We start from the raw sequence: 21,370 nt of genomic DNA on the forward strand, positions 1-21,370 counted from the left end.
TGGGTTTGTTCTGATGAAAATAATGGCTCTTTCAGCAATGTCGTTACCTGACCAGTCACAAAATGTGATTGCAATGAGGCAATCATCATAGGGTCGGAGTGTTTACAGTGATGTCACATTGGCATCAGTCCTAAGCTTCATTATTTGATAGTTTTATCAATTCTGGAGAAGAACATGGAAAATGATTTCCAGCTGCTAATAGCTGACCCCAAGAGACAATGATGGGGTATTGGTACAAATCTATACTAGAGGTTTAAATGGTGTTGAGGGCTGGGCATGGAACACAATTTTCTATCTATCTGCCATAATCATCTACATATTTCAGTACCTTTGCAATAAATACAAAAGCCCTTGGGAATCACAACAGTGTACCTCTGAGGCTGCCCTTGAACAGATGAATGCAAAACCAAGCAGGAATGAAGAAACCATGTTACATTGGCACTTGCTTTGGTGTGAACAGCGTGAGGATGCAGCAATTCATCACCACATCTTCATGAAGTGAAAAAAAAAGAGAAAATACATCAGTTGAAAGCCTGGAGAGGGTACGCAGAATTAGAAGACATACTTCCTGGTGATGAACTGATGGAGACTTGTTTATCTTGCCTGAGAAATGACCACACTCTACAGCAATAACAGCAGATAACAAAAACTGGATGAAAGAAATGCCAACAGCACCCTGGTTTGTACCAGAAATGGTGTGGCCAGTGGAAGCAGCTAAGGGATTGTCCCCCTGTACTTGGTGCTGGTGAGGCCACACTTCAAATCCTGCGTTCAGTTTTGGGCCCCTTAATACAAGAAAGAGGTTTAGGGGCTAGAGTACGTACAACGGGGAATAGAGCTGGGGAAGGGTCTGCAGCACAGAGGTTCAGGAAGTGACTGAGAGACCTGGGACTGTTTAGGCTGGAGAAAAGGGGGTTGAGGGGAGACCTCATTGCTCTCTGCAGCTCCTGGAAAGGAGGGTGGAGCCAGACAGGGGTCAGTCTCTTCTCCCAGGTAATGAGTGACAGGAGGAGAGGAAATGGCCTCAGGTTTCACCAGGGGAGGTTTAAGTTGGCTATTATAAAAAAATTCTTTACTGAAGGAGTGCTGAAGCACTGGAAAACACTGCCCAGGGAAATGGTGGAGGTACCACCCCCAGAGGTGTTCAAAGAACGTGTAGCCATGGCACTTCGGGGCATGTTTTAGTAGGGATGGTGGTGTTGGGCTGACGGTTGGACTGGATGGTCTTAGAAGTATTTTCCAACCTTAATGATTCTAAATCTTGTCGTTCTAGGAAAGATAAGCTAAGGGTTAATGGGTGGGAGAAGAAGCTAACCTGAAAATCAGGTGCATATTTTTAACAGTAATCAAGCACTAAACAATCCACTGATGCCCGTGGAGGATCTTCTTTCACTGTATACTTTCAAATAAAAACAGGGATTTCTTTTCCAGGAGATATATGCTGCAGCCCAAACTTGGCTTCATCATCAGTCTGTCACCACCGAGATGGTTACCTAAGGCTTCACGGCTTTCAAGATATACAGCAAATTTTGCTACATGGGAAAACCATATCTATACTAAACCACAAAGACCAGGAAATTTAGGAAAGGCTTATGTACAGCAAATGTCAAGACCTGGAAAAAAGATGTGTACATTCTGAGTGAGTTCCTAGGACTGAATGACCAAGAATTTGTGTAAAGCCCTGGCTGATAGGACACAGGTAAGCCACATCCCTTCTCTGCCTGCTCCACCTTCCTTGTGCCTGCCTTTTTTCTTTCTTCATGCTGGGGCCCTGAAGACTTTTAGCATATGCTGTGAAATTGCTTTCCTGGAATATTGTGAATATTATATGGGAACACAAACACGGTGTAGGTGCCTTATTTTAGGCTTTTTTCCTGTTATACTTCTTAATTCAATCTATGAGCTAGTACATATAAAGTCCATGTTTAAGGACGAAGCGGTACTTTATAAATAAAAAGACAATCATGTCCTGCTGCTTGCTTGCACAGGTAAGTCCGTACCAAGAAAACTTTTAAAAGTTGGAATGTAATTTTCAGACTCTCCCACCCAGACCGCAACCCGTGGATCGAGAAAAGGGGACAGTCCAACACGTTCCTGAAATGTAAGTGGGATTTATCTAATTGTAAAAGTATTCTGTTTCCATGGAGCCAAGAAGCAAAAGCACTTCTGAAAATCAACAGGTTTTATTTAAGTGTCATGATGGCTTATTACTGTTTAATACTTCGTATCCAGTTACGAAGCAGGAACACAGTGTGTGAAGTGCCATACGGACACAGAATGAAAGGCTCTTTCCTGCCTGTAATAGCTGTAATTGAAATGCATCAAACAGCCTCGCTCCAACCACTGCTTTGGAGTCCCACCGCCAACCTTGCAGTGCCCTGCTCTGTTGTTACCAGCCTCACAAATGAAGCAGCTGAATGCAATAGGTGACAAAGCAATTTTTCCCGCAAGAATTGATGTACCAGCAAGGACATCTATGATTTAAGCGTTACAATATAAATACACAAGGATAGCGTGGATGGCATGGAGGTTCACTGGGATCATCTGAGTGGGGACAATGCTGGCTTTTCAGCAGCTGGCATTTCAGAAAACATCAGGGCTCTGCAAGATCTTGGCCACTTCATCCGTGAGGCTGAATAGCCAAACAGGAGACTGGTTTTCTGCCCTTCACCTCCGCCTGACCTCAATTCACGCAAAGGAAATGGCAATGAAAATGTAACCATTCACAAAGAGGCAGCAAGGATGCTTGCAGTAAAAGACTCGGGCTGGGCATTCAGGCTCACAGGTAGATGCATTAACACTTATGAGAAAACTGCATTGCCATCCATTGCGACATTAACCAGTGCGTTTCTTAGAAACACATTCTGGGCAGACAGCAGAGTGAGTGCAGATACACACAGCGAAACAGAAAAAAGGGAAAGCAGTTATTCACTACCAGTCAGTATCAAACCAGTGGATGTCACCATCTTCAGTGGCTTCTTATGGAGTAAGAAAGAACTGGGAAATGTCAGCCTGACTGTAAACGAGAGAACAACTAATTAGGTGAACGTGTTAAATGAAATTTACACTTTGTTATCGAGCATTTCTGATTCTTACTAACTTGTACTGTCAAAATATCACAGCTATTTATCATATGCATCTCTATATTCACTTATTCTTTATTTAACAGATTTTCTTCAGGTTCTTGCTAGATTTTTTTTTGAGGCCACCTGATCTTGGTGATTCTTACTGTATCAAAATTCAACAAAACTTGAGAAACTGACTGCAATCTTGGGACAACTTGTGCTCAAAGAGGTGCTGTTCACCTTTCAAACACAGGAACAGTGAATCTGAAAAGAGAGATGGGACAGCTTGCCCCTCAGGTACCCATCTGAATTCTTAAAGAAAGCATGACTTATAACATGAAATTCCTGCTTCTTCAAATTCTTTAGGACCATCTGAGAATTCTCAATATTGCTGTAAATATCCAACTCCTTTATAAATGTGAATTTTATGTCTTAGGAATATCATTCCCGTGTGAAATCAGCTTGAATGGCATTACTTTGTCATAGACCAGTTCTGAGACAATCATCTGGCCTCCCTCTCACAGAACAAGCACTAGTCTGTCATTTTATCACCTTCTCACCTATTCAGCCAACAATCCAACTTTTTCAAATCCTCCACAATTTTACATTGAACACCTATCAGATCCTTTCTGTAACTTCTTGGCTTCTTCTTGTGCATAATCTCTCCCCATACTCCGAAATTCTCAGTGCAAGACCCATGCCTTGTTCACAAACCCTCTTTGTTCTGGTTTGAGGTAAAGTAGAATCAGTTTTCTAACTTCAGCTAAGTCTCATCTAAGTAGTTTTATTTTCTGAAAGTTAACTGCATGTTTTTCAGACAGTGTTTCTCTCTAGAATGATAACATGGGGCACTGGTATGCAGAAAGACCACTGCTTATACTTATTCCTATAGAAACCAAGGCCATCCTCAAACTGGTGGAGCAGGTAAGGGAAAGAGATGAAAGAGGGTTGTACCTGCAGGGAGGGGCGGACAGGACAGGTGACCCCAAACTGACCAACAGAGTATATGTCATACTCAGTATAAAACGTAGGGATCACAAGAGTCAAGCTCTCTTATTGGATGGCTGATGTCCACTAAGGACCTTGTCTGTCTGTTTGCCCTGGATCTGTGCATTCCTGAACCCATTTCCTGAGTCCAGCCCAGAACCTTTCCTCCATGCCTGCTCTGCAGCATCTATGGTGACACAGTCATCACGGGGTGGAGGGGAAATTTTGCATATGTTTTATAATTTTCTTATTGATAGTATATTCTTTATTATTATTGTTTCATTAAAGTTGCTTTAGTTACCAACCCACAAGTCTTTTTCTCTCATTTCACTTTCACCTTTCCCTGTGGAAAGGAGTTGGGACCACCACAACTGCTTGCATTTAGCTGCCAATTCAGGTCAGGTCAGAACTAAACTGTGACATCTTTGTACATATTTCTGTTGTGTCTGTCGACCATGACTCTATTCCCAGAATGAGCTTCATTTCTTTGAAAAACAAATCACCACTGTTCTAGCTTCTGTACTTCTCTCCCATTAGAAACCTGGTACTGTTGTATGTTCAATATGCACTGCTTTACCTCCAAAGTGGGTGGGTATTTTCCAGAAGTACTTACATTCTCTTCACTTTTTGTTTCTATATTTTTATTGCAAACACACAGAATCATTTAGGTTGGAAAATGCCTTTAAGATCAAGTCCAACCATAAACCTAACGAGCAGACACTGATCTCTGGAGATGTATGCTACTTAGAGTGCCTTCCAACAAAAAGTACTCCAGAAGGTTGGCATGATGCAGTATATTGGATAAACATAACACTGGGGAGTGCTGCATGTATCAACAAAAAAACTCTGTGGGAAAAAGAAGAAAAAGAGATTATTGTACAATGAAACACATTACTGAGTGAGAAGTCTGCATAGCATGTTTTGCTGAGCGACAACCCTTTCCCATCACAACTGGGAGCACAGACAACAAACCAGGGTGGAAGTGACATGCATAAAATGGGTTCTTGCATACAAACACCCCTCCTGAAGCAAAGCCCATAGAAAAACATACTGGGTGCAGAGGAACTCAGGGCAAGGAGCACAGGACAGACGTCACAGTTCAAAGAGCAAGTGCCCAGGACAAAGATTTGCAGGCAGAGCTCCAGGGACCAGTTATGGTTGGGTAGGCACATGCAAACCACAGCAGCCAAACCCTGAGTGAGGGATAGCAGTGTGACCAGGAGGTGGTTGCACCGCTGGGAGCAAATAGGCCCAAGGGCAGTCCGTTTTGGGGCACAGGGAGGTGAGTGCCCCTTTCACAGCATCCACACCCAGGGATATTGGTGGAAGAAACACACTGGGAAGTGATTGCCCTCTCTACAGCGCCCACCTCTGGGCACACCAGTGGGGGGAACACACCAGCAAGCAGGTACCCCGTCCACGGCACGCATGGCCAGTCGCATCATGGGAAAAACACTCCAGGAAGGTGGTGCCCTTTCCACAGCACCCAACCCTGGGCACACTGGCAAGGGACTCATATCGGGAAGTGGGTGCTTCCCTTCACAGCATCCATCTCCAGGAAACTGAGTGACCCTTCCACAGCACCCACCCCCAGGGAAACAAGTACCCTTTCCACCGCATCCACACCTGGTAAGTAAGTGCCTTTTCCATAGCACTCACCCCCGGGAAGTGGGTGCGCCTTCCATAGCACCTACACCTGCGAAGCGGGTGTCCCATCCCCGCCATCCACCTCCGGGAAGCGGGTGCTCCCGCCCAAGCCCCTCCCATGGCAGCGCGTGCCCCTGCCCATCCCGCTCCCCCCAGCTCTCCCCCCCCGGCGGGCTCGCGCCGGGCCATTCCCCCCCTCCCCCCCCCCGCTCCCCCGCCCCCGCGCGATGCCAGTCCCCGCGCGCCGCCTCCTCCTGGCGCTCCGCAGCTCCACCTGCAGGATGGGCGACTCGGCTTCCCGGCTGCCGCAGAAGGAAGAAGCGCTGCCCGGCAGGCCCCAGCGCATCCTGGTGGCAGGTAACGGGGCGGGGGTCCACCCGGCTCCCGCTATAGCCCCCTTCGCCCCCGGTGGCGGCGCAAGGAGGTGGGGCGGGGGGGGGGGTGGGGCGAAGCGGAGAAGCCGGTGCCTCGGGCGGCCACGTGCGCAGGCGCGGGGGGCGCGGTGTGCGCATGCGCAGAGTGGGGGTCCACACGTGGAGCGGGGTTTGCGTGTCCCGGTTTTGGGGGTGGAACACCTTCCGTCCGAGGGCAGGCTGAGGAAGTTGGGTTGTTCAGTCTGGAGAAGAGAACGCTGCGGTGAGGCCTTATAGTGACCTTCCAGTGTGGAAAGGGGCTCCAGGAAAGCTGGAGAAGGGCTGTTGACAAAGGCTGTAGTGATACAACTAGGGGCAATAGGTATAAACTGGAGAGGGGAAGATTTAGGCTTGACATAAGGAAAAATTTCTTCACCGTGACGGTGGTGAGGCACTGGAACAGGTTGCCTAGGGAAGTTGTGGCTGCTCCATCGCTGGAGGTGTGGAAGTTCTACCCTTAGTGTTTTTAAGGCCTTAATTCTTTGAAGTGATTCTCTAGTACCCTTACATTCATTTTGAATAAAAGCGTACCATCAGGTAAGAAAAGTAGCAACCTAGAATTAAGCAAGCAATTTTGTCTTCTGTCAGCCCTCCTAGAACCTGAAAACATTGCAGGATGACTGCCATCACTGTTAGGAAGGAATTATCACCGAAGCCTTTAGGTTTGAAAAAAACCCTTAAGAGTGAGTCCAACGGTAAACTTCGCACTGCCAACTCCACCACCAAACCAGGTCCCTAAGTACCACATCCACACATCTTTTAAATACCTCCAGAACTGGTGACTCCACCACTTCTCTGTTGATCCTCTGCCACTACTTCACCACTCTCAGTAAAATGTTTCCTAATATCCAGTCCAAACTTTTCCTGGTGCAACTTGAGGCTATTTTATCTTGTCCTATCACTTGTTGCTTGGGAGAAGAGCCTGACTCCCACTGCACTCCAGCCTGCTTTCCAGGAGCTTCAGAGAGCAATAAGGTCTCCCCTCAGCCTCCTCTTCTCCAGACTAAACAGCCCCAGGTCCCTCAGCCACTCCCAGAAACCCTGTGCTCCAGACCCTTCCCCAGATCCGTTGAACTCCAGCTCCTCGATGTCTTTGGTGTAGTGAGAGGGCCAAAACTGAAGCCAGGATTTGAGGTGTGGTCTCATCAGCACCAGTTACAAGGGGGATGATGACTTCCCTACCCCTGCTGGCCACACTGTTGCTGATGCAAATTGTATCAGAAACTATAGTTGCACCTATATGATTGTTCTCCTGTTGTACAGGTGTTTCTTTATATGTATCTTTGCTCCTGACACATGAAGTCCTTGACAAATTCTGTGAACTTAAAATATTTAAACACATAAGGTACAAAAATGCTGATGGGAGAATAATGAATAAGTGATTGCATAAGCCCAATGAAAGAAGTGTTTGAGAGAGTAGGAAAATCTTACATTTTGTAGATATTTTGCTACCTTTAGCATTTTACCAGAAGGTAGAGGTGAGATTAAAGGTAGCAGGAAGAGTATTCTGTCTGATATGGAGAAGGTGGACTTGAAGGAGAGTGCAGAGATGGGGTGGTGTCGCTATGGCAATGAACTTGAGAGATGATACTAAGAGTAGCACATGGCCTAGATTAAAGTGGCACCTTCACGTTGCTTGTTGATAAAAGCCTGAACAGAAGATATGCCAGGCCCATTTTATGATCTGTAACTCCATAGATGGAATAATTTTGTGCTGCTGTACAAAAAGCGTTCTTATAAGGCCAAATAAGGATTTTTTTTTGGACATTTTTATTCTATGACTGAACATGTTATTATATACTTAATAACAGCATGGACCTCCAGTGATTTGCAGAAGTTAAGATGTAAACAGCTTTTGAAAAAGAATGGCAATTTCAGTTTTAACATTATGTAACATTTACTCAGTACCAATTCTTTTGTTTAAATTGCTCTTAGGTTGTGGAATCAGAGGAGCGTTGGCAGGAAAGGTGCTTGAGTTCGGCCCCTGTGCCAATATTCTGCTGTCTTCTTGTCAGAGAGTTTTCCCTCATGTCCAATGTGAACCTCTCATGTCACAATCAGTGGCTGCTGCCCTTTCCCATGCTGTCTGGTGCTGTTGAGAAGGGTTTGGCTGAGTTGTTGTTCTCAGTCCTTGTTAAGCTGCTGTAATATTGCCCTTTAGTGTTTACCCTTCACCAGCTAAAATACCCAGCTTTGGCAGGCTCTGTCTGTTTGTGTGCTGTAGGCCGCTGACCAACTCGACGACTGCCCATGCAGACCTTTGCTGTTTTACTAATGTCCCTCTTGAACTGAGGATCCCAAACTGGAAATGATATTCCACCTGACTTCTTACCAGTAAAGCATGGAGGAGGGGATTTTGTCCTTACTCTGCTGTCCACATTCCTTCTAATGCAGTCCATACAGTTTGCTTTATTTGTGATGAGAACATATTGCTAGCTTGTATTTAACCTAGCATCCAGCATGATAGGGATATGAAGATGATGAAAGGACTGCAGCATCTCTCTTGTGAGGAGAGGCTGAGTGAACTTGGTCTGTTCAGCCTGCAAAAGAGAAGACTGAGACGAGACCTTATCAATGCTTATAAAGATCTGAAGGGTGAGGGTCAGGAGGATGGGGCAAGACTTTTTAGTGGTGCCCAGCAACAAGACAAGGGGCAATGGGCACAAACTGGAACACAGGAAGTTCCACCTGCATGTGAGGAAAAGACTTCTTTACTGTGAGGGAGCACTGGAAGAGACTTCTCCTTCTCTGGAGATATTCATAACTCACCTGGACATGTTCCTGTTCAACCTGCTGGAGGTGACCCTGCTTTAGCAGTGGGTTGAACTAGAGGAGCTCCAGAGGTCTGTTCCAATGCTGACCACTTTGGGACTCTGTGATAATCACAAGTCCTTTCCAGCAGGGCTGAGATTGCCCCCTCCCTGGAAGTCCAGAGTGGATGGCGTCTTGGGCAGCCTGATCTAGTGGGCGGTGTCCCTGGCCATGGCAGGGTTGGAATTACATTATCTTTAAGGTCCCTTCCAACCCAAACTATTTTCTGATTATCTTCATGCAGACTTTGCACTTCTCCTTGTTGACCTTCCTGAGATTTCTGGTGGCACAGAGCTGAAATTTTTCTGGGTCTTCTTGGACTGAAGCTTTGTTGTTTGACATGTCTGCTCTCAGTCTCTGTTTAGCATTGCCCTCAAATTTGCTGATCATGTTTTCTGTCACATCATTCATGTTATTGTTTAAGATATTGAATGATACTGGCCCCAGCATCAGCCCCTGGGGTAACCTGCTACACAGCAGACATCAAGTTATTGATCACTGCCTTTTGAGTCTGGTGGTCCTGCCAATTTTTGATGTGTCTAGTGTCTAGCAGCCTGTTCTTCCAGACAGTACTTTCTCAGGTTCTGAAGGCAAATGTTGTAAGAGATGGTGTGAGGAGCCCTGGTAAAGTCAACATATATTAACTGCTTTGCCCTCATCTGCATGGCCAAGTTCCATCATAAGTGGCAATGCGTCTGGTCATGATTTGCCTTTGGTTAATGTGTTAAGTATTCCTGTTCTCTTTGTGTTTGGAAATGGTTTCTAAGAGGATGTGCTTCATAATCTTTCCTGGGATTGAGCCAAGGCTGAGCTGCCTGTAGTTCCTCAGTCCTCCTTTTACCTTCCTTCAAAATGTCTGTTACTTTAGCCCATATCCCATCATCAGAGATCTACACGATCACTGTGATTTTTCTAGATATCATTGTAACTAGCTCTGTCACAGTGTTCTGATGGTCACACCAGCAAGCTTGCTTCACAGTCCTGGAAAAACTCCATGCAGCTTAGCTTCTTTTAAGTAATTGTAACCCATTTTTACTCACATTGTTTGTTGCTTTTCTTTCTGACTGTGTCTGTGCCTGCAGAGGTTTTGTGAAAACTTAGGCAAAAGAGGTTTTGAGTACTTTATTCTTTTCTGTACTTCTTCTTAGATGTCTTCTGTATTCTTCAATGCACCTAGATTTTCTCTGAGCTTCTTTATATTGCTGTTATTTTTTATGGAATCATTTCTTATTACCATTTATGTCCCTAGCTACTTTTAACTCCAGCTTTGGTCTTTCTGATTGTGCCCCTTAATGCCTAGGCAATGCTTTGATATACTTACTCTGTTGCTTGTTATTGTTTCTGCTTCTTGTATGCTCTCTGCATTTTAGTTCATTAAGCAGCTCTGTGTCTCTAGTGAAGTTCCCAGCTTTTCTGCATGATATTTTGTTCCTTAGTTCTCTTGGAAAGTTTTTGCCAAAATTCAGACCACCCTGAATTTCTACCACCACTTTCTCCCTTTGACAGCCTCTCAGGGGCCTCCACATAGCAATTCCCTAAGTAAGCCAGAGTCTGTGCTATAGAATCCATGATGAATTGGCTGTTTACCTTTCTAGCCTTCCTTTGGATACTGAACTCTGTCATCTTGTAGCTACTGCAGCTCCCTGCCATCTGCTGCTGCAGTGCCACCAGTTCTTCCCTGCTTCTGAACAGCCAGTCACCAAACAGCCGGTACCCCTGGTTGGTCCCTCTGGTGCTTTCCATTTAAACTGTCACTACTGCACCTCCTGAATAGCTTGGACAATTTGACGTTACCCTCCTAGAGATGTCTTGGAGCTGAAATCTCCCAAGGGACCAGAGCCTGTGGTCTGGAGACTTCTGCCAGCTCTGTGGAAGGCCTCTTCCACTTACCTTCTCTTGTTCATCTGCTCTGTGACAGACCCCAAACCACACCATCTCGTGTTTCCCCTCTGATCTTGACTCTGAGACTTTTAGCATAAGTGACTTCATTTTCACACTGGAGCTCTGTGCTGTCAAGGAGTTTGTTTCCACAGAGTGCAGCTCCCTATCTTATTCTTCTCTGGTAATCCTTCCTACATACCTTGTTTTTATTCATGACACTGCTTGAGTTGCGTGTGCTGTGCCAGGTCTCTGACTCTCATCACGTTATAGGTCTGTGACCACACTTGGACATCTGAGTTGTCTTTTTTGTGAACCAAACTCTGCTTGAGCGTGCAGACACTTGAAGAAAACATAACCTAGACCTTTCTTTTATGTGGTAACTAGCACTGATCCTAATCCAGTGACCTGAGGTGTCACCCCATCCATCTTCAATGGTATTGAGGGCCTCTAACTGAACTGCAGAGTGTTTAGCTTCTTGTCTGTGCGATCTCTCTGAAGATCCTGTTGATCTCCTGCTCCTCATCTCTGATGCAATATAATGTGCTCACTTCTTTTTGCAGCTCCTTCCCTTGCACTGCCATGACTATGTCTTCCAGAGGGCAGCTCTCAAAGGTGAAGCTGCTGCCCTTGCTGCCATCCCTGTGGAGGAGCACCTGGCTCTCCCCACAGCCTAAGACCACTTTCAGGAGTTTAGTCTGGGGGGAGGTTGAAGTACCAGAGATGGCATTGCTGTCTGGGTCGGGGCTTTGTGTCCTGGAAGGTGTTTTCATCAGCTGAAGGTTTCCTTTGGTGAGTGGCGCTTCTGGGCTCTCTTTGTGCCTCCTGCTAATTGTGTTAATTGCATTGCACCTGCTTGTGCATCCTGGTCTCAACCCTCCAGGTTCCTGATGCTTTCTGGGTGTGAGATGGGCATGAATGTGCTCTGCTCCTCAGTGACATTTGTTGTTTGGCAGAGAACCTCTCATACTGACGGTTCTTGATTGTCATTCACAAACCTTGTGAGTACAGAGACCAGCTCAGACTGCTTCCTCCTTTGCTGCAGTCCAAATGAGAGGAAAAGACAGCTGAGTGACAACTTCAGCTTGAAAGCTACATTTAACCTAGGCATGTGAAAAGCTAAATTGCATTTCTGTTCCTTTCTAACTTGCTGACCATGGAATTATGTCGGACTTGACCTTGTCTGTGTAGCTCTTTTTTGTTTTACTGTACAGTTATTACTAGTTTAGGATATGAATCTAAGAAAATGATGCAGTTAAACATTGTATATTATGTGGATTTCTGTGAAGTGACTGGAAGTACTTGTTTTGTCCTACAAAGGGTTCAGTTTGTAGAAGTGAGTTAAATGGGGATAAAATAACAGTGTGAGCTGAACACAACACAAACATCAGTAAGCTTCACTTGCTCTTTTTATAATCAAGTTGGATTTATCTAATCTTCAACAAATTTCGCAATCCGAGAACTAGAGTTTGTGGTGCTGTTTTCTTCCTTGTAGTAGAACTGTATTAATTTTGGAAAATAATTTCCCTCATATGATTTCTGTATAATGATGCAACGCATGCTTTATAGTAAAATCACGTTTATTGCTTCTGCCTTTCTACTATAACTCTAGTTTTCAGAATTAATTTTAGTTACATTACTGCTGAAACACGGCTGTGTTTTATGAGATTGTGAGTATATATTGCTTACATTTAATTGACTATTTTATTTTATGGTAGTGGTAGGAGCACTAGTCAAGGAGCCCTAATAATGTAGAGGGAACCTCCTGTGCAAGACATTGTATAATAACACATATATGCACATAAAATTTTTTTCTGCTAGATAGCCTGAGATAGCAGTGTGTAGTAAATTAAAAGGGTATTTTGTTCCACTGAGTATTGTGGGGAAATCTCTCTGTGATCTCAGCTATGTTCCTAGCAGAGGTACTTATATTGTGACATATGCATCTGTAGTGAGTTGACTTTTTTTTAGGCAGTAAAGATACAGCTCATGGGTAGACAGTCTTAACAATTGTTTAAACCTATTAAGCCTCTTAGCTTTATATTTAGAGATTAATGGGGAAATAATTACAAATGTGAAGGAGGTCATGCTGAACTTAAGTCTGACCTTCCATATAAAAAAGAACACAGCATTTCCATGAATTAATTCTTGCTTGAATCAGATCATGCTCTTTAAAGAAAACATTGATTAAAATTGTCATCTGACAGAGGATCCACTGCAAAATTTCACAAATTGTTCCGATGTTTCCCAACTCTCTCCATTAAAAGGTACATATTTTGAATCACTTTGTTATGTTTCAACTTTCAACTATGAAGAGGCAAACCACGGGTGTGTGTGTTTTCTAGTTTTCATGAAATACGTTTAAATCATAATTAAATTGATTGTTTGCCTGCTTTTTTTTTTAAACATAAAGACTTTAACCAGACAAAACCCAAGCAAAGTGAATCTTTATTCTGTCAGCAAAAGGCAAATTTTCAATCAATTATTAGTCACTTATTAATTTTTGTTTCTTTTCCTTAGACAGTTATTAATTAATTAAGGTTTCCCTTGAATTCTGGGTATCAGAAGTAGACACAGGATTTTACTAGTGACAGTGTTAGTGTCAACTGCAGTCTTCTTCCTACCCAGGATTTTTCTCTTTGTGTACTAAAGCATAAATAACATTCTGGGTTGAAGTGTTGCACTGGGAGCTTTAAGTGATCATCTCCTGCATACCCAAGAGCTTTGCAGGTCATTGGTACAGTGTCTGATTAAAAATAGATTAAAAATAGTGTCTGTTAAAAGTAGATTTTTAACTTTAGGAATTGATCTGCATTTGCTTCTGCTATTTGATTTAATTCCAAGACTGTATATTTTACATTAAATTCATACAACAGTACATTTCAGTTCTGTGTGGAATTAGTATAATACTTCAACTTGGCATTCTGAAATAAAAAGTTGCACTGCGTATTTTTGCTGAGACATCTAGAGAAGAATGTGGCTAGTGAGCATAGGAAATTGAGATTTTGATAGGTCTCACCCTCATTGTTTTATTATTAGTATTGTCTTTAGATGTAGCAGGAATATTTTGGCTTCAGTTGCCTTGGTATTGTTAGAACAAATATGCTATCTTTGAGTGAAAAGATGGCTCTCCCTGAATTCAGTGAAGCTGGGACATGGTGCTCAGGGAGATCATATCGGTGTGTATAGATAACTGATGTGAAGGAGTGAAGGAGATGGAGACAGATTCATCTTGTTGGTGCCCTGTGGATGGACAAGAGGTGACAGGCACAAACTGAAACGCAGGGAATTCCATTTAAGACAAGAGGTTGGTTGAACTGTGGTTGGTTGAACGGTGGTTGAACTTGGCCAGAGAAGTTGTAGCTTCTTCATCCTTGGAGACAAAATCTGACAGGATGCAGTACTGAGCACCCTGCTCCAGCTGATCTGGCTCTGAGCGACGCAGCTGGCCTCTGGAGGTTCCTTCTGACTTCAGCTGTGCTGTGGCACTGTAAATTCTCGTTGCTGTAGCTGTGGGGATATCAGCATGTCCGTGTTTACTAGGATGCTTCAGCAGTTATAAATTTCCCTCAGGATCTTAATGATCTTCCTCTGTTGGCTGAATTAGCATCCTAAACAGATCTATCAAAAGGACCAGCCAAAGCATTCCTGGGATGCTGGTACTTCTTTAAGTGACTGCAGGAGGCTGGAGTCAGACCCTCCTGTCTGCTCTCTTTTTGGCCATGCTGCTTTTGCATTTCTGCTTATCTCATAAAATCATAGAATGATTTGGGTTGGAAGGGACCTTAAAAGCCTATGCATGTCCAATCTGCCTGGCACAGACAGGGACACCTTCCACTGGATCACGTTGCTCAAAGCCCCATCCAGCCTGGTCTTGAACACCTTCAGGAATGGGGCAGCCACAACTTCTCTGGGCAACCCGTGCCAGTACCTCACCACCCTCAAAGAAAAACATTTCTTCCTAAGATCTTATCTCAATCTCCCTTCTTTCAGCTTAAAACCATTTCCCCTTGTCCTAACCTTCCACTCCGTGATAAAGAGCCCCTCCCCATCTTTCCTGCAGAAAAAGAACTGGAAGGCTATTATAAGGTCTTCCCAGAGCCTTCTCTTCTCCAGGCTGAGCAAGCCCAACTCTCTCAGCCTGTGCTCATATGGGAACTGCTCCAGGCCCAGATCATCTTCGTGGCCCTTCCCCCAATAATAGAATCATATCATAGAATCATAGAATCACCAGGTTGGAAAGGACCCACTGGATCATCGAGTCCAGCCATTCCTAACACTCCCTTAAACCATGTCCCTAAGCACTTCATCAACCCGTTCCTTAAACACCTCCAGCGAAGGTGACTCGACCACCTCCCTGGGCAGCCTGTTCCAATGCCTGATGACTCTTTCTGTGAAGAATATCCAGCTTGAACCTCCCCTGGCGGAGCTTCAGGCCATTCCCCCTTGTCCTGTGAACATTTGGAAGCAGAAGTAACTCTTTAAATTGTTGTTCTTTAACCATTTTAGTGGAGTTTCTGTTCATGCTAGTCTTTTTTACCATTCTTACAGCAACAAACAAAAATCGTGATCAAGCTAATGGCCTGTGGTCTAGTACATTCATTTTTCTCATCTGCCTGGACTGCATAGGCTGCCTTGAACACATGGAAAAGTGAGGCTATAGGACTGTAACTTTTCTTAAGCATGTTCTTGGCCTGATATAGAGACTTCCTAGTGGAAACTGATCCTTGTGGGCATGGGCATCATCCAGTAATTTTCTCAACAGTTGATCAATCTGTTCCTGGATACTGGAGAATTAGTATGTTATGGGAATCTCTGTGGGTTTGTAGCCACTTTGTGCTGTGCAGAATTAGGGAAGAAATCTAGTACCTTATGCTTATGCTATGCCAAAATATGTACTCAGTATTAGGTTGAAAAGTTTTAAACAGGTTTTCTCCAATATTCTGACAGTTTTCCGAATTGTGCACGCCACAAGATTTTGCAATAGAATTGCCAACTAAAATGTAAGCTTAATATTTTCTAGCATATTTTTTTTCAATAGAGTATAACGAATAAAATTAAAAATATTAGATATCTTTCCTTTAATGATAAAAAATACATTAATCACAAACAAATATAAAACTTTTTTTTCAGGCATGAATTTAATATCACTGTATTATCTGTTTAAAACAGATTATTGAGATCATGACTCAGAACAAAGCCTATGAAGAAAGTACAGTTTCTCTTAAGGTTTAGAAGGATTAATTTGTTAAAGTTTTCCATCACTTTATTTGCCTGATACAGTGTTTTACATAAAGTGTATAAAAATTACCCATTTTTTACTGACATTTATATGGAATATGTGCCAAAAAAAGTCAGATCTGCCTTCCACTGAAGTACAGTTCAGAAACATGTTAAGCAGCAATGTCATATGTAGTCCAGCGTTTCTCAAATGTCAATTTACCTTTCTAATTTGCAAGAGTTAATTACTTATGTCTTCATTCTAAGAGGCGATATTTGCATCAAATACCCTCATGCCATCGATTTCCTTACATTATTAAATTTCATTACAATTTCATTGCATATTGCAAGATTCAAACCAGAAAGGATGTAAAGCAGAGTATGTTTCTTTGCAGAAGCACTTCATCCACAGTAGTGTATTATCTAAAAGACAAATTCTGAAATTTGTGTTTACAACATCTTTACAAATAGGTGTGAGATTAATTTCCTTGGAAATCCCATCTGAACTAACATGCCATGGCTTTCTCTCTCTCTCTCTCTCTCTCTTTTATTTGCATCTTGTCAGGTATTTATATCTCAACTCTAAGGAGCTTAGATTTTCAAGCCAAGTGCACAACTATAAATATTGTACTGTCATTGGAAAAAACAGGAATTACTTTTTAACCACCCATTAAATTTACATTTTCAAAGGTGTTGCAAGGAGAAGCAAAGGTTAAGTCAATCTACAGGGATTTTTTTTCTTTGTTGTTTGCACATGCTTTTTTGCTGGTGGCAGCTGGAAAACAACAACAAAAAGGAAGTTAGCATGCACACATGATGCTCCATAGATTAAAAGGTTGCAGGAAATATGTTTACAGAGCTGCACATCCAGCTGTCAAACGCTGCTCCCAAGGTAACACCACCCTGCTGAAAAACCCTGCACTGCCTTATCACCTCTGACTACCTTGCGACAGAAGGGACTATGTCATTCATCACTAAGCCCTCTCCAAAATAAAAAATTTCTTGTTTGAGTCCCTGGAGTTCCTGGCAGACTACTTAGCATGCCGCTCACAGTCGGGTGTGTGCACTGGCATGAAGCAGCGCTGCACAAAGCTGTACCCCCAGGACTGCGACGGGGCGGGTGCAGAGGAAGCTCTCCCCGGGGTTTCTCCTGGCAACAGCGCGGGTTGCTGGGAAACAGAATTACTAAATGGGGAGAAACTTTACCCAACTGGCAGCCTCTTGAATGCAAATAAGGCTTGAAGGAGACTCCTCTTGCTGATACCGTAATTTCCCTCTCTGAAATGAAAAATGAATCCAGAGGCTCTTTATTCAGAGGATTATGTGTGGATGCTGCTCTGAGGAATCATTCAAAGTTGTGTAATAAAAGAGGATAATTATTTCTAATAAAAGGTAGCGGCATGGTACACGGGATTCAATAGCTTCTGGTTGTTGAAAAGGGATGTAATATCTGAATTTGCCAAATTTGTGTTGTTAAATAAACCTGTCAGTTATGAGAATTAAACACAAGGGTTATATTTACACAGTTTTTTTTTTTTTCTGCTAGAGAATATTTTACATTATTTTGTGTGAATCCTGGGATACATTGGACTTCTTTGCCTAGTGGTGTCCATTTATGTTTCATGCAATTCTTGCATGAATGCCATTGACCTAACGTTTAGGTAATGTTGTGATTTTGACTCAGAAAATAAGAAGGCTGAAAGAAACATTTCAGTTTCTTTACTTGGTGTCCATGTTACTATGTAGAAGCCTTCGGTGCTTGGATGCTGAAGATCTGTGGTGCCAGCTGTGTCTTCAGTTGTGTGTGTGTAAGCTGGATGAGCAAATGTTCTTCTTTTTCAGTATATTTGCCTGACTTTGTCATAGTCGCAGTAGAACACAGCTTATATGTGAAGACTTAAGTTAGTTTTAAATGATGGGCTGTTGCAGGTATTCACATACAAGCAGGCATCACTAAAACACTGTGTAGGAGATCATAGAGTCATAGAATTGTTTGGGTTGGAAGGGACCTTAAAAGCCCATTCAGTTCCAGCTCCCTGCCATGGGTGGGGACACCTCTCACTAGATGAAATTGCTCAAAGATCCATCCAGCCTCATCTTGAACACCTCCAGGAATGAAACCTGTGCCAGTGCCTCACCCCCCTCACAGGAAAACATTTATTCCTAATCTCTATTTTCCCTTCTTTCAGCTTAAAACCATTCCCCCTCGTCTTATCCTTGCACTCCCTGATCAGGAGCCCCTCCCCAGCTTTCCTGTAGGCACCTTCAAGTACTGGAACGCTGGTATAAGGTTGCCCCAAAGCCTTCTCTTCTCCAGGCTGAACAAGCCCAATTCTCTCAGCCTGTTCTCGTATGGGGGGTGCTTCAGCCTTCGGATCACCTTTGTGGCCTCCTCTGGACTTACTCCAACAGATCCACATCTCTCCTGTGCTGAGGACTCCACAACTGAATGCAGGATTCCAGGTGGGATCTCACCAGAACGGAGCAGAGGGGCAGAATCCACGCCCTGCTGGTCCCACTGCTTTGGGTGCAGCTCAGGACACAACTTGGCTTTCTGGCCTGCAAGCGCACATTGCTGGCTCATGTTGAACTTCTCATCTGTCAGCAGCCCCAAATCCTTCTCTTCAGGGCTGCTCCCAATCTATTTTCTGCCCAGCCTGTAATTTTGCTTAGGATTGTCCCAGCCCAGGTGCAGATCAGGTTGAGACCCATCTTGCACCGGTGCCTCTGTAACACTCCTTTGATGAAAGTCTGTTACAGGTAGAGACAAGGGATATGGTTGCTCATTGCTCCTTCTCTTTCCACACCAGAGAGAAAAGAATAGGGGAAAATCCTTGTACTGGCTTTACGTTTTACCAGGTGCAGAGCTGTGATAGAGTGTTGGAAAGGAATGCGTGCTGTTGAATTGCTGCTGTGAGGACTGCTACAGCAATACACAGAGTTATGCTTTTACAGATAAAACAGGCACTTGCATGATTAATTCATTATGTGGTAAATGTCAAAAGACATTTTAAATAGGTGACTGGAGCCCCAAAATGCCTTTTTCTTCCACTGGCTTTAAGGGGAGTGTCCAGTGAGCAGCTCAGATGAAGACATCGGTGTTATAGCCAGTTAAAGGGTTATGACAGGAGGCCTGTCTTTGCTGTCTTAGGCAAGCAGAGAATCATAGTCCAGCCCCCTGCAGTGAACAGGGACATCTTCAACCAGATCGGGTTGCTTGGATGCCCGTACAACCTGGCTTTGTATGTTTCCAGGGATGGGGGCATCAATCACCTCTCTGGGCAACCTGTGCCAGTGTCTCCACCACCAGTGTAAACAAACGCTTCCTTATATCTGGTTAAATCTCCCCTCTTTTAGTTTGAAACCTTGGCCTATTTCAAGAGGCCTTGCTAAAAAGTCTATCTCCATCTTTCTTATCAGTCCCCTTTCTGTACTGGAAGGCTGCAATAAGGTCTTCCCAGAGCCTTCTCTTCTCCAGTCTGAACAAACCCAACATTCTCAGCCCTTCCTCATAGGAGGGGTGTTCCAGCCCTCTGGTTATTTTTGTGGACCTAAGCAGGTTTTCCACAATCTTCCTCAGGCCCACTGACTTGTACTTCAATTATGTAGCTGTTTGATGTTGGTTGACACACCTGTCCCAGTCTTCCATTTGGAATGCTTTTCCAGTGTTGAACTACTTTGACTACTTAGAATGCTCTTTTAATTTTGACCCTGTAAGTTATTGCTCTTCTTATTCCTTTTCGTGTCTACATAGTCATATAGTATCTCTCCGTTTTCTTTTATTTCCTTGAGGAGAGTAGACAGAGAGTGGTCCTATGCTGCCATGCTGCCTTCTTCTGTGCTCTGTTAAGAGTAAAGCTGTTTTAATCTCTCCTCATAAAACAGATTACTTTCAAAAATATATATCATAACCCTACTTTTCAGCATGGCAGAGCTCTGTTACATATGGTATTCTTAAAGAGAAGGGTAACTGCTAGGCAGACTCATCCAAACTAGACATGATCATGATTTACAGTATGGATGCATACACAGATTAGCTCAGTGTAAGCCAGGTGTGGATTTACAACATCGTAACTGCTCCAGGTAACTGCCTATGTGGATGCCTTTGTTGTACAGTGAATGCAAAGTAATCAGTCTCGGTTTCATTGAAGAATAAGCTATGTTACAGGGTAAAAAAGTGCAATTACCACAAAGAGATGCTCTTTTCTGCTCTTTGTGCAGAATTTTGTTTCTGTGAATGATTTGTATCTTCTCTGTTTTTTTCAGTAATGTAATATAATGACCTATCCCTGTAGTTGGTATTCAGTGTAAAAAGCCTTGAAGATTTCTTCTTGCCCAAAGAGTTTTTTCTGGGTGCACTGAATCAAAAGCTGACTTTTCTTTCACTCTGTTCTTCTGTCAGCTCAACTCTTTCAGCTTGTTGTTGTATGGGGGGTGCTCCACCCATCACTTCATCTCCTTGGTCTCCTCTGCACTCATTCCAACAGATCAATGTCTTTCCTGTGCTGAGGACTCCAGAACTGAATGCAAGACTCTATATAAGGTCTCATGAGAGCAGAGCCTTCTCCCCTCCCTCGTCCTCCTGGTCACTCTTCTGATGCAGCCCAGGATATGGTTGGCTTCCTGGGCATTGCCGGCCTATGTTGAGCTTCTCATCCACTGACACCCCCAAGTCCTTCTCAGGGCTGCTCTCAGTCCATTCTCCACGAAGCCTATATTTGTGCTTGGGTTTGCCCTGACCCACGTGCAGGGCCTTGCACTCAGACAACTTTTAATAAAATAAACTGCTCACAGAATAATAATACTTAATATTAGTAGTATCTCTAGTGACAATTTTCAAAGTTTCTGCTCAGAAAGGGAGCAGGAAAGAGAAGATACTAGCAGGCAAACCAAACGTAGAGGGTGGATTCTCAATCACAATGTACTAATATTTTTTATATAAAGAAGAGAAATATCAATAAGCTGATCCAGAGATATATTTACAGTTGTTTTGGACATGGTTTAGTGGTGGAGTTGGCAGTGTTAGGTTTATGGTTGAACTTGATGTTCTTAAAGGCTTTTTACTACTTAAGTAATTCTGTGGTTCTGTAATTATGTGGATTCTGTAATGATCCTTCTCTTTTTTGTGTGTGTGATTCTGGGACGTTCTGACCCTCCTCCATTTTTTAATCATTTTTCTCATAAATCCAGTGATTTAGGTATAATTGCTCTAGACCACAGCAGCACCTTCTGAAATTAAGCAGTAGGTCAACAAAGTACTTGTTTGGCACATTTGCATCTTCAGAAGTGGAACATTCTGCTTCTGAAAAATGTGTTCTGATGTTGTTGGCAGCTGAAAATGGTTCCTAT

At 43.5% G+C, this 21,370-nt stretch overlaps 1 protein-coding gene across 2 annotated transcripts in view; it reads left to right on the forward strand.

The window, feature by feature from the left end:
* The first annotated feature begins 5,914 nt into the window (after positions 1 to 5,914).
* The window catches only part of MSRA (methionine sulfoxide reductase A), a 308,591-nt gene continuing 293,135 nt past the window's right edge, over positions 5,915 to 21,370 (forward strand). For both annotated transcript variants that reach the window (XM_054062226.1, XM_054062228.1), the window contains exon 1: positions 5,915 to 6,056. In XM_054062226.1, coding sequence (XP_053918201.1) covers positions 5,927 to 6,056 — 130 coding nt within the window. In that variant the 5' untranslated portion in view covers positions 5,915 to 5,926. The remainder of the gene's footprint in view (positions 6,057 to 21,370) is intronic.

This window comes from Cuculus canorus, chromosome 3, assembly GCF_017976375.1.
Source record: "Cuculus canorus isolate bCucCan1 chromosome 3, bCucCan1.pri, whole genome shotgun sequence".
NCBI classification, from domain to species: domain Eukaryota; kingdom Metazoa; phylum Chordata; class Aves; order Cuculiformes; family Cuculidae; genus Cuculus; species Cuculus canorus.